General features: G+C 46.0%; 1 protein-coding gene across 2 annotated transcripts in view; it reads left to right on the top strand.

Moving 5' to 3' along the window:
* Positions 1-12,316, top strand: part of ANXA6 (annexin A6) — a 58,120-nt gene extending 45,804 nt beyond the window's left edge. Inside the window, exons 21-26 of one of the 2 annotated variants that reach the window (XM_063120868.1) lie at positions 2,542-2,559; positions 4,411-4,504; positions 5,726-5,821; positions 9,496-9,554; positions 10,857-10,979; positions 11,929-12,316. In XM_063120868.1, coding sequence (XP_062976938.1) covers positions 2,542-2,559; positions 4,411-4,504; positions 5,726-5,821; positions 9,496-9,554; positions 10,857-10,979; positions 11,929-11,988 — 450 coding nt within the window. In that variant the 3' untranslated portion in view covers positions 11,989-12,316. The remainder of the gene's footprint in view (positions 1-2,541; positions 2,560-4,410; positions 4,505-5,725; positions 5,822-9,495; positions 9,555-10,856; positions 10,980-11,928) is intronic. The other variant, XM_063120869.1, reaches the window with a different exon arrangement.
* The last annotated feature ends 1,660 nt before the right edge of the window (positions 12,317-13,976 follow it).

The raw sequence follows: 13,976 nt of genomic DNA, 5'->3' as shown, positions 1-13,976 counted from the left end.
AGGGCACCAGCTGCACCCCCACCCCACCTCCCTCTTGCCACTGCCCTTGGCTTGGAGGCCAGCGTCTGCAGCACAAGAGCCTTTTCTTCTACTTTGGGCTCCCCTCACGATTTAGAACCCTTGAGCGGTGACCTGACCCAAGTAGGAACCACTTCCTGTTTCAGCCGTTTGCCTCTCAGCTCGTCAAGGGCACCAAGGGTGGCAACAGGAGAGAGGGCTGAGCTAGCACCAGCGAAGGCTGGTGGCTCCGATGCCGGTGGGGTGATGAATCCACTCCCGGTTTTACTCAGAACTCTAAAGGAGCTATCCAAGGACTGTAAAGGAGCTATGGAACCCAGTTCAGATGCATAGCCCCACTGATATTGGAGGCACCAGCCTCCATCGGTTAGTACATCTTCCCCTGCTGTCCCTTATTGCAGGAGTAACTTGAATGCCTGGGCAGGGCTATAGCTGTAGATCCTGCTGACCAGAGCTAGGAAAGAAGCACACCTGTCTGCCTCAGAAACCTCGCCTTGCACTGCCATGTCTCCTAAGCTCAAGGAAGGCCCATCATCCCATTTGGGTGCTCATTTGGCCAGTCCGTAATATAGAGCCAGTGTGGTGTAGTGGCTAAGGTGTTGGACTGGGAATCAGGAGATCTGGGTTCTAGTCCCCACTTGGCCATGGAAACCCAGTGGGTGACTTTGGGCCAGTCACGGACTCTCAGCCCACCCTGCTCACAGGGCTGTTGTTGTGAGGATAACATGGAGAGGAGGAGGATTATGTACGCCACCTTGGGTTCCTTGGAGGAAAAGCGGCAGGATATAAATGGAAGGCTCCATATTTATTTAGTTATTAGATTTCTAATCCATCCAGTAACTAATATTCTCTGGGCAGATTACAATCCGTTAAAAGATTAAAATGCCATATAGCAATTAAAAATGCACAATAATATAATAATAATAATAATAATAATAATAATAATAATAATAATAATAATAATAATAATAATAATATAATAATAATAATAATAAAATAATAATAATAATATAAATATACAACATAATACAATATGCTTTATAGATGGAGAGGAGATTTGAAGCTTTTGTGATGGGAATGCACACTGGTTTAGAGCAATTTCCCCGCATTATTAGATAAGTTGCTGCTTTCCTTAGAGGCCCCTGAAGGCAGTTGCCTCAAGACCAGTCCTGTAGTGCCTGTGTTCAGAAGGGATATTGTGCTCCGCTGCAACTTCCACCACATGAGTTTCTCAGCTTGGGTGTTTCAGCTTGGCTTCATGCACTCAGACTGCTCAAGTTGCTCCCGGATGTTCTGGTTATGCTGGCTGGGAATGCTGGGAGCTGTAGTTCAGGACATTCGGCGGGGGCCCAGCTGGGGAAGGCTGCTGTAGGTGCTCTGAATGTTGATTAAAAGTTCCATCTTTCAAAGATGGAAAGCTTTCAGCATAACTGGCAGGGTGCCACTATATAATCCATAACCAGAGAGAGCTACATTAAAAATTCAAACCGGCTCTAAACAATCTATATTAATTCCGTACTGTCGTGCGGCGGATGGTGGGGGAAGGATTTCACGGCTTCAGCTGAGCTCCGAATGCTGTGGAGAGACGCAGTTAGCATTGCTTCCGTTGGGGGGAGAGCTGATACTTCTGCATGCATGTGCATGTCCTCGTCCAGGTTGTGCTTCTTTGCTGCTGCTGCTTCTATTTAGAAGGAGAAAGAGAGAGATACAGAGGATACTGGCTAAAATATTTGTATTTGTAGGCAGATCGTAACACAATCCAGCTCTTCCCTGTTTGTGGCTCTCCATTCTGGGGATAGGTGCTGGAATGTTCAGCATATTGTATTGGCCAGTGAGAAACACACACACACCATGTTCACAGTATTCTGGCATAGGTGGCATATCAGGATATTGAGGCTGGCAGCAGCACTTTTCTGCCCCCAAGACCGCTCTTTCCTGCCATGTACACAAATCAAGCCTCCACCTTCCTTTGGCTTAGATGCCTGTGGCTGATCCCTGCTTCAGTGTGTGACTGTTCGCTGCTTCCCTTTCCCCACACTTCTTGATCTAGCCTTGACCATTGGAAGCTCCTTGGGGCAAAGACCTTGTGTTTTAGGATTCCTCTGCATCTGACCAAAAAATAAAAATTACACACATCATTTCTACGCTTCAGGCACAGAAACAACTGTTGCCCACTATTTCCCTGTTTCATTTAAAATCTGATTCTCCCCATCGCACTGCTGTTGTATTAACAGGTTATTTCTAATTTGAGGTTAGGGTGGGGCTTTTTGGGGGGTAGCTGCTTAATTGGTCCCACTTAGACCTCTATGGGAGAGCTGTGCACGGTCTGAGCCTCTGAACAAGTCATGGAAAATAAAAGTTGCCCTTATTCAGTAGTGTATGGTAATGCTGCGGTCAGCTTGAGATGTTAGAATGGCCCCATTTTATCTGTGAAAACTCTGGAAAGTGCTGTGCGGCACCATCTCTGACCCTGTTGCCTTCCTCTCTCTCTCTCTCTCTCTCCCTCTTTCTCTCTGTTGTCAGGTCGTTGCTGAAACCCTGGTGAGTGCCTGCCCCCCTCCCATCCCCCCTTTGATTCTCTCTGTACATCTAAGGAAATGATTTGAGAGCAGGTTTTAGGAAGCAAGGTGGGCCTAAAAACCATGTCACCTTTTCAAGATTAAAGTGTGGGTTTTGCCTCGACCAGGAGCCTTCAGTGTTGCTTTGTTCTGTCCCAGATGCACCTACGCCAACATTAGGCCTTTCTTAGAGAAGACCAGAACCCATATTGGGGACAGGATGCCTTGAGGGAGGCAGTGAGACTGAACTCATCCAACTTTCATAGGTGGAATCTGCCCATTATGTTGTCCATTTCGCCCAGCATTATTCTACCTAAACGTTGACTCTGAGACCGTTTGCATGTGAAGCATGCGCTCTGCTAGTGAGCTATGGATCCTTCCTGGATTTGACCCTGTTTAGAATCAAAAGGGAAGGGGTACCTCCTCATTTCCCATCAATGCAATTGTGGGTGGGAGCAGAGGAATATCCGGCTATTGGGCGGTATAGAAATGTAATAAATAAATAAATAAGGAAGGAAGGAACCACATGGAGAAGAGCAAAGGGTGTGAATGTTAATAGTCTGTGTGATGACCAGTTAAGTAGTCAGTGAGAGCAATTGAAGTCCTTGGAGAAACCGTTAGGTGCCATTAGATGTGCCACAGAGTTCTCACGGCATCTGTCGTAAGATGAATAAACACAACATTGTAGTGCTGATGGTCAGAGGGCAGCTTCAGGCATCCTTTTGTTTGTGTGTGGGGTGGTGGCACATGGTTGCTTTTGTTGTTGCTGTATGTTCTGTCCCGGCATGCATAAAGTGGATGTGTACCTATTTTGGCTAGATAGAAAAGCAATTGAGTGGTCAATTTCAGATGGAGGGGGGAAATGTTAAGCTGACAAATAGCCTCTTATGTTGGAGATGTTCATAATCTTGGAGTGGGGAGAGTTCTATAGAGCCACTAGAGCAACCTTCTCCAACCTGGTGCCCTCCAGGTGTTTTGGATGACAACTCTCAGCATTCCTGACCATTGGCCATGCTGGCTGGAGCTGCTGGGAGTTGTAGTCCGAAACATCTGGAGGGCAGCAGTTTGGGGAGGGCTGCCTCTCTCTCTCTCTCTCTCTCTCTCTCTCTAGGTTATACTCATAGGACAATGACCTTTGGGCTTTTCTACACAAGGAATTTATTGTATGCTCATCATACAACTCATCAAACAACTCATGGTTGTTTACAGGTTCTTCAGATGATGACGTGTCCCTCCAGTTTCGCTTCTGTGTTTAACTAGCACTTATGGCGAGTTTTTTTAGAGCAGGGAAAATGCGGCATTTAGTTGTGAAAGCGAAATAATAATGATTTCCTCTTGTGCAATTGCACTCATCTACTATATTACAGTGCCACCTAGAGGTTATGGAGCAGAAAAGCAGGAAAGGAGATGCACCTTGTGTAGTGCTCAGATCTCAATTCTGAAACCAAAGTGAACATAGATACAGCCGATTAACAGCCCCCATGTAGAAAAGCTCTTTGTGAGCCTGAATGTGATCCCTAACTAGATCACTTTGAATAGCAATAAGTTTTATACCTATGGAGAAAGAATTAGATTCGGAGAGGGGAAAGCCAGCAGACTTTTCATGGTGGGCATGGCAGCTTGGGCTGAGCTGCTTTCACAATCTCTGATGTTGAATTAACAGGGGAAGGAAGCATCTCTATAAAACCAGGTAGTTTTAGCTGGGCCTACAAGACTTAAATTAAGATAGATAAATGAAGACAATATTCTAGTATAGGCTGTTCATAATCCAAAGAAAATAGCACCCATCTTTTGCTGTTCTCCCCCACCCCTTCATTCTTTCTTGGTTTTGCAGAAATTGTCTGATGTTTCCGGTGATGACTCGACATCCCTCGAGACACGCTTCCTGAGCATTTTATGCACACAGAGCTACCCGCAGCTCAGGAGAGGTAGGAAAAGGGGGGCTGATATGAGTGCAGCTTAGCCCACAGCTAGGTACAAACTCATTGACCTGACCTTTTCAGGCCATGTTATTGCTTCTGGGAAAGGGGCTGGTGTTATCCCCTAAGGTCCTTGAAGGAAAGGGGGCGAGTGATGCAACCACTTTGCTACATGGACACGGACATTCTCGTTTTAAGCTCCTCTGGCCACTGGAATTCAAGGCCAGGAGGACCGTTTCATCAGCTGCACCTTTCCTCGGTTCTATTTCTGTGGCATGACTTGGCATTTGACACTTCCCTGTGTGGCAGTACCTAATTGACTGCAGAGGCCACCAGTGAGGGAGGAAGCAGCAGCCAGGCACCTCTCCACCGTGCCTGGGTCCAGCTCCAGCTGAGAGCCCCCTCCCTCCTGCTACCAACTGTAACTGCTGAACTTTGCAACTAAGATTGTAGTGCCTGAGTTTGCTTTCCTTTTCCCCCTCCTCCTCCTCCCTCCCAATCCCCTTTCCTTTTGTGTCATGTCTTTTAGATTGTAAGCCTGTGGGCAGGGACTGTCAAGAAATACTTTTGTAAGCTGCCGTGAGAGCCTTTTTTGGCTGAATGGCGGCATAAAAATCCTTAAATAAATAAATAAAATAAATTCTCCTTGAACCAATAACTTCTCAGAGCCAAACTAAGTGTTTGCCTATTCTTGCATGGTGGATCTATGCGCGATAGTTTTATTTACCTTTGTGTGAGTGTGTGTAGTCCTGACTTGGATAAGGACTATGGGGCGGTGGGAGTTAAATCTCCCCCGTTTCCCTCCCCCCCCCAAAAAAAATTCTACTCACCCCCATGGTTGGCGGAGGGAGGAGTTTTAAAAAAGAAAAAAGTCTCAATGGAGCCCTCCCCCCCTTACAGGGATTTCAAGGGGAATTGAGGGGGGTGGTTTAACTCACCCCCCCCCCCGGAGCACCACGGTCTCAATCTGAATCACGGCTGCACGTACTTACATGAAGGTAAATAAAACCTTCACACGTAGCTCCGTTATGTGTGATGAGCCAAATGTTTAGTTTGGCCCTAACGCGCTGAAGAAGTAGTCAGAGGGCATCAGCCACTTTTTGGCCCCGTTGTCACCAACACTGAGGCTCACAAGTGGTGGCGGGATGGGGTGGGGGTTGGTCCCCAGTATAGCTCTTCAGTCAGTCCTGGAGTAGTAGGAAATTGACTTCTTCCACACTCTCTTTGCAGTCTTCCAGGAGTTCATCAAGATGACGAACCACGATGTAGCACATGCCATCAACAAGCGGATGTCTGGGGACGTGCGTGATGCCTTTTTAGCCATTGGTGAGTGTATTTAACATGGGCTTCACAAGGAGCGTCTGGTTTCCTTATATATGGAGTGTGGCATTGACCATCCCCTGTCATACTGAACTTGATCTTGCAAACTAGTCAGCAGTTAAGCAAATTTCTAGAATTTGCATCAGTTACGCAAGGTGTGGGGGGGTAGGGGCTAAGTTAATTTCCTATTTTATTTCATTTACAGTAAGGGAGAGTGTAGGGTTTTGCAAAATGGGATTCATGTATGTCGTGGGACTGTAGGAAAGGAGCTGGTGGCTGCTGGGGAAAGGATGACTGCTGGCTTCTGGAAACCTTACATAGGTTCAGTAACCATGATGAAGCTTTCTGAAATCTGCCTACTGATTTTTGGCCTTTTCTGCACAACCATGAGAGCTAGAAACTTGCTAATTTTTAAATAAAATCTTTGAATTCCTAACATCCCACAATATACTACCAGGTGTCATGCTTGGTAAGAATATTCCATGCGGCCTAGCATGGGAATGGCTGTGTAGATCTCAACTCCTTATGGCTAAGATTCAACTGCCGGACAGAATGTGTACATGGAACCAGACAGAATGTGTACATGGAGCCATTCACACCAGTGAGCCCTTAAGGAACGGTGGCTTTCGCCCAGCCATTGTTAGGGTTGCTTAGATCTTGAATCCTTCAAGCGTCATCTCTTTATCACGGTCTTCTTGCTGATCATATATGATGCTGGGTTGGGGGAAACATGCCTACGCACATACGCATGTGTGCTTGTTTATGCATGCATGTACTTGTGCATGCACGCACATCCCAGAGATCCTGATGCAGATCTCTCTTTCCTTGCTAAAGAAGCAGGAAGAAAAGCTACCTCTCTGAGGCTCTCCACCCGCTCCCCCAGTCATCCTGATACGTGTCACTCTCCTACTGCTAGCAGTGAGGAAAGAGAAATCTGTATCAGGATTGCTAAGTGGTAGTGGGGAGGTCGGTGTGCTGCAATTACAGCCTTGGGGAGCTACGGCGCATGTTGATTATCTGGGTCACCTGCCTGCCATCCTGTTCTCGACAGACTTTTAAAGAGAATATTCGCCAAGGACGACAGGAAACAGCCACCCTACTAAGATGTAGTGATGGCCCCCAGTCGGGATGGCTTTAAAAAGGGGCTGGATAAATTCCTGGAGGAGAAGGCTATCAATGGCTACTAGCCCTGATGGTTGTGTGCCACCTCCAGTATCCGAGGCAGTAAGCCTGTGTGCATCAGTTGCTGGGGAACATGGGTGGGAGGGTGCTGTTGCGTCCATGTCCTGCTTTGTTGGTCCTTGGCTGACGGCTGGTTGGCCACTGTGTGTGTGAACAGAGTGCTGGACTAGATGGACCCTCGGTCTGATCCAGCGGGGCCCTTCTTATGCTCTTACCTGCTGGCATCGCCAACGCCGAACTCCAATGTGGCTTCTTTAATTACTGCTTCTCTGTTCTTTTCGTCGCCCTGTATTGGATGCAGCTGCCCGTCTTCCTACCTCACCTGCTTCTGGTGAAGTGCCCAGAGGAAGGTGTTGAGTAGACAGACCACTGAAGGACACTTATCACACCGTTCCCCTTGCTAAATGTCTTCTTCCTTGCTACGCAGCCTGAACATGTTGCAACTCTCTTGCACATATTTTCAGATCAGGAAGTGGCTACCCGGCCATCCATATGTCTGTCTTCCTATTGAAATCAACAGAATGTTGGTTTTCATTTTTAGTTCATTTGCCTCCATGAAGCTAAAGCAACAGGGCAATGCATATGTAGCCTTCCACTTATTATTATTATTATTATTTATTTATATAGCACCATCAATGTACATGGTGCTGTACAGAGTAAAACAGTAAATAGCAAGACCCTGCCGCATAGGCTTACGATCTAATAAATCATAGTAAAACAATAAGGAGGGGAAGAGAATGCAAACAGGTACAGGGTAGGGAAAAACTAACAGTAGAAAGTAACAGTAGAAGTCTGCACAACATCAAGTTTTAAAAGCTTTAGGAAAAAGAAAAGTTTTTAGTTGAGCTTTAAAAGCTGTGGTTGAACTTGTAGTTCTCAAATGTTCTGGAAGAGCGTTCCAGGCGTAAGGGGCAGCAGACGAAAATGGACGAAGCCGAGCAAGGGAAGTAGAGGCCCTTGGGCAGGCGAGAAACATGGCATCAGAGGAGCGAAGAGCACGAGCGGGGCAATAGTGTGAGATGAGAGAGGAGAGATAGGAAGGAGCTAGACAGTGAAAAGCTTTGAAGGTTAACAGGAGAAGTTTATATTGGATTCTGAAGTGAATTGGAAGCCAATGAAGAGATTTCAGAAGCGGAGTAACATGGTCGGAGCGGCGAGCCAAGAAGATGATCTTTGCGGCAGAGTGGTGAACAGAAACCAACGGACTGATGTGAGAAGAAGGAAGGCCAGAGAGAAGAAGGTTGCAGTAGTCCAACCGTGAAATAACCAGTGCATGAACAAGCGTCTTGGCAGAAGAGACAGACAAAAATGATCGAATCCTGGCAATATTATACAGGAAAAATCGACAAGATTTAGCTACTGCCTCAATATGAGGAATAAAGGAGAGCGAGGAGTCGAAGATAAAGCCAAGGCTACGAGCTTCCTTGACCGGAGTAAGCGTAACATCATTGACAGTAAGAGAGAATGAGAGATGAGGAGAAGGTTTAGGAGGAAAAACAAGCAATTCAGTCTTTGCCATGTTAAGCTTCAAGCGACGATGAAGCAGCCAAGCTGAGATATCTGAAAGACATGCCGAGATACGATCGTGAACATCAGGAGAAAGTTCCGGAGATGACAGATATAGTTGTGTATCATCGGCGTACAGATGATATTGGAGGCCATGAGATTGAATAAGCTTGCCCAAGGGCAACACTTGCACACCTGAATATCCATCAGAGAGGGCCCAGACTCTGTGATACGTGGCTGTGGTGTGATTTGGGATAAAGGTCTTGTTATTACACTGCATGTGGTAATCAGTTTGCCTGTGTTGACAGTAGTCACTCTTTGGGGAATGGCCACTGTCGTTGTCCATAACAGGACAATAACATGCTTCTCATTTTCTGTACTTTGCTTCCCTCTGACCTCACCCTTTACAATTCCCTCCAGCCATGTGTGGGTAACAGTTGACACAAGTGGAACTGTGTAATCTTTGAAAGTTTATGCCATAATAAAGCCATTCATCTTTAAGGCGCCACAAGGTTTTTTATTGTTTGTGCTGCAAGAGACAAACCCAGCTACCCCTCTGAAAATTGTTCCCACCCTGTGAACCTGCCCATTGTTGGAAGTCCAGTAGAGCAACTCGTGATGGCTCTTTGCAAGAGTTATCTTCTCCCCTGATCTTTCTACATACAAACTATAATGACCCTGCTCAGATGACATGCTAAGCCACGGTGGTTAAGCATTTTCAGCTAAACATTATAGCTTAGCTTGTCGCGTGAACCATTCCTAGCCATGGTGGCTACATAACTATGGTTTAAACATGCTCACTAACAATTTGCTGCATAGGGGTCAGACGCCTAACCATGACTTAGTGTGTTGTCTGAACGGGCGCTTTTGGATCTTTTCAAACCGGTTGGAGCATGTGTTTTAGGGAATGGCTGAGAGGGGGCATTTTGAATACAGCCCTCTCTGGGCAATATTTTCATGCTGTTGTCTTCCTTGTCCCTCTTTCTTTCAAGTGCGGAGTGTCAAGAACAAGCACGCTTTCTTTGCTGACAAGCTATACAAATCCATGAAGGTAAAAATGACGCTCTCTTTGCTGTTGACTCACCAAGGGAAGAAAAGTTGGCTCAAGTACCTTTAAATGAGAATCTGATTGTGTTGTGGTGGGAGGGGGGGGGGGGCTCCTCAAGCAACTTGCTTTCAAGAGGGTTGGAAATAGCCAATTACCACTTGGATTTGCCCTTCCCCCCTCCAAATTAAGGTCTTGACCAATAGAGAGATCCCAAATCCTCCAGCTAGCTCAAACAGGGCAGGTTTTGAGTCCCTTTAACTGAAGCTGGCTTAATAAGATACGCAGAGTAGCTTATTTTTTAAATAATCAATGATTCCCCTCCATTCAAATGGGCAAATAAGCTACTGCACGTGATTTTACTTATCCCGCCCCCCATTCCCTCTCCATCTGCAGCCTTTCTGCCTAAGCGTGCTGGTATCCCATCTTCCCTTGCGGTGTTTAAGCACACAGTAGCTGTTCCCAAAACCACAGTAGCATTCTTTCACTCCTTCGCTAAAGTGCAGTTGTGCATTTCACCCATTGATGCTACTGCAGTAGCTCTTTCCAGATGAGCCCAGTAGCTCTCTTTCCAAAGTGCAGAGAATGCCCATGAAGAACAGAGCAGCAGCAGCAATCTGAACCACCTTTCCTGCATGACTCTATAGATGAGCAAATTAACCCATGATACCCCACAAACAACATGATAACCCATCATGGGTTAAATAACCTGCTCTGCAGACCATTGGTTATCAGACTGGGTTATTTTGGACAAATAAGCCATCGTGAATTAAAATAATTCCTGGCAGACGGCATGATAACCCATGATGTGCAACAAAAACCATCGTGGTTTATTTAATCCATCGTGGGTTATCTTGTTGTCCAAACCCAGTCACCGTGTGTGAATTGCATGAAGGAAGGTAGCTTGAAAACTTGTCAAAGGGACAAATGTGGCAGTGAGCGGCACAGCACTCAACCCCAAGACTTGCAACTTTCTCCTGTCCCAAATATAGAACTTGAGTGCAGCAGGGAGAGAGCAGCAGAGTGAAGCAGATCCCTGACACAGCTTGGCAGGGCCCCCCAGCAACATCTCTGAAGGCAGCTCATATTTCAGTGCTGATAGAAATTTAGCAAAACAGAAATATGGAAGCTCCCGTTTAGTCTTCTCTCCAAAATCATTGTGTAAACAAAAATACCCTACCTCTGGGTGATGGTGCTTGTTGCCAACTCTTCAAAATATTTTGCTGCTGGCAATGTGGGGAAATCCCAGCACTTCCTGCTTCCCCCCTCCCCCTGCCTTTCTTTCTGAATGTTTTTTTCGCTCTCAAGGGTGCTGGCACAGACGACCGAACTCTCATCCGGATCATAGTCTCGAGGAGTGAAATTGATCTGTTCAACATCCGGCGTGAATTTTGGGACATATACGACAAATCTCTATACCACATGATCGAGGTAACAAGGCCCTTCTGCCTTTGCAAGCACCAACGAGCCTATTTGTAGGCAGTGAGCTGGATTGACCTTTATCATCTGTTGGGCTAGTTGTGCTCATGGCAGTTGTCTGAGACCGCCAGTTGACTGGCTGGCAGTGTGGGATTCTCCACCCGAGCGGTTTATTGCATGCTTGTGATTGGTCACTCACGGAAGTTTGTGGGCCCTTTTCATGACGTCATCAACCTCCAATGCCTCTCCCACCATTTTCAAGTGGGAATCCACCCATTTTATGAAACCCTCTGCTTGCAGAGGCTAAGAAAAGACGATCAGTGTGCAGTCATAGTACGAGTGTTTCACACCTTAGGTATTCCTCCATGCGGGTTTTCCTTCCTTCCTGCAAGACAGGTAGATAGAACAAGGGCATACCATTTAAGGTGTACATGTGTTTAGTGGCAAGTGCAGTGATCTGGCGCCTAAAATGAGTAACAGCCTCCCAATCAATGTGCTCTTTTGCACACTTTAAAATTCTCCAGTGCTTGCTCACTGTCTTTTCCTCCCTCCCTCTCAAGCAGTGACTGAGCTCTGTGAAATCACAACTTTCAAAACAGCCCTTAATTAGGCTTCTGTGTAAACATGCTGCCATGGTGTTGAAATGCTAAAGAAAGGCATATCTGCATTATAAGGATATCGCGTTTAATGCTCATTTAAGCTTCCCCCAAAGAATCCTGGTAATTTAGTGAGGGTGATAAGACTATTCTGTTAGTGATCTCCAGCAGAACTACAGTTCCCAGGATTCCCTGGTGCAAAGTAATGATTGTTGAACTAGTTTAGAGCTATAATATAGATGCATCCAAGACACATGCTGGAGATCAGTGCAGTATTGTTTTTGCATGTTTGACTGCACCCATAAAGCTGGTTGTTTGAAAGCATTTCCTGTATTGATCTTGTCACTTTATTTTCTTCTCTGCAGAAGGACACTTCGGGAGATTACTGCAAAGCACTGCTAGCCATTTGTGGGGGAGAAGATTAAGCAATCCGTGGCTGCTGTAGAAGCCTGTCCTCGTGTCTGAGCCATTGTCACTCACAAATGTGCAGCCTAGATGTCACTGTTGCTTTTAGAAGCTTCGGGGGATGTTTCGGACCCACTGAGAAGATTCACTTTGTGTTAGGAAAAAAATGTATCACAGAAGAGCTTAACATTGCAAGAAGCAAAGACCACAGGCGTTGCTCAGTCCTACAGGCGGGGGAATTATCTGAATTTGTGCAAAATTGACTAGTGTGCATATTTCCAGTGAAGTAACACTGTTATGGGGATTTTAAACCAAAGAAATAAAATGTTCAATGTTGCTGGCTATGAATTGGCTCTAGTCTGCTTCCCCACCCTCCTTTTATTCTTTTTTTGCAAGGAAAACACAGGACAAGACTCTGGTGGGGATGAGACCTGACCCTTCTCCCAAGTTCAGAGAAAACTAAGATCTTTCCTCTTACACTGAGTGGAAGCAGTGAGACATCTCTTTGGTTTCGAGTGGCTCTGAAGCTCTCATCAGCAGAAAACCTTCCTCTATGACCTCTGTGTAAGAGAGGGTCAAGGTCAACCTTCTTGATGCAAAGCTAAAATTAGATCTTGAAACGCTCAATGTGATCTACTTCTAAACCCCCACCCCCTTTGTCAGCTATGCCTGGTCACTGTGTACAGCCTTTTTTAAATGGCTATCGCAGCAATGCGACCATAACCCAATGGGGTAGAATGTGGGCCTTGGAGACCTGCTTTCAAGTGTCGCAGCACCCATGAAGTGTCAGTGGGGTGGTCTTTGGCATGTCGCTATCTCTCCACCTCAGTTCCATACCTGTAAAATGGGATGATTATGATTTTAATTTATGCATTGCTTCCCATCACAAAAATCAGTCTCAAAGCAGCTTATACACACAACACGGAAATAACAACCATAATCAGCCCAATAATACAAATCCAAATAAATACCATAAAAATAAAATCAAAAATGTTCATCCAAAAATACACAGCATTGTCCCCTGCTCACAGCCTAGAATGAACACCCCAAAGGCAGCCCACAACAATTGTCTTTGCCTGGCGCTGAAAAGATGTCAGGGTCAGGGTCAGACGAGCTTTCTTGGGGAGAGCATTCCATAAACACAGGGCTACCACAGAAAAGGTCTGTCCCTGAACGGACACTCCCTGAGCTTCTCTTGGAAGGGAGCACCCAGAGAAGACCCTCTGGAGCTGACCTCAGGGACCAAATAGCTTCACATGGGGAGAGGCTGTGCCTCAGGTACTGGGGTCACGAGGCAAGTAGGGCTTTATAAGTTAAAACCAGCACTTTGATTTGGCATGGAAATAAATTGGCAAGCAGTGCAGGCAAGCCAGGACTGGGCTTATATGTTTACATCAACTAAGTCCACAACAAATAATGACAGACCCTCACCAGATAGCTATGACGAGAGAGGGACTGTGTATTTACATCTCTGTACTACGAGAATGTTTCTTTTCATGGAGTTATTGTGAGCACCCCGAAACATCTGTTGTTTGAGTAAGTCCAGCTTCTTCAAGCAAGGGATTGGGCAGGTTCAAGATGCACTTGAGGCCACACCTCTTGTTTGGAAGCAAGACAAGCACTGATACTCAAGCCACTTTATAAAACAGCAAATATACAAGAGTTTTTTTCCAAAGGCAGCTAAGAGGCCTGTACCCTGTTTGCTTTGCATTTGTTCTGGCACAGGCCCACTGATGGAATCGCTCATAACATCACCTACCAATTCCTGCCAGAAACCCATAGATGCTTGACATGTTGCCAACCACCTCTTTGGTCTTGTGCATATGAGGACTTTCCCCAAGAGCATAGAGATAATGATGACACTTCAAAATCCTGACTTCTTTGCAGTTTACTCTTGGGCAGAAGGATACCTTAGAAACGTTACTTTTGTCCATTTGAGGAGAGGCCCAGTGGGGAAGGGGCCTGTTTCCAGGGTGATGAGGCCAGTCAATCTGCTGGTTCCAAGGCA

The sequence above is a fragment of the Elgaria multicarinata genome, chromosome 3 (genome assembly GCF_023053635.1).
Source record: "Elgaria multicarinata webbii isolate HBS135686 ecotype San Diego chromosome 3, rElgMul1.1.pri, whole genome shotgun sequence".
NCBI lineage: Eukaryota > Metazoa > Chordata > Lepidosauria > Squamata > Anguidae > Elgaria > Elgaria multicarinata.
Note: the sequence above shows the minus strand (reverse complement) of the source record. Positions and strands in the feature narration are given on the sequence as shown.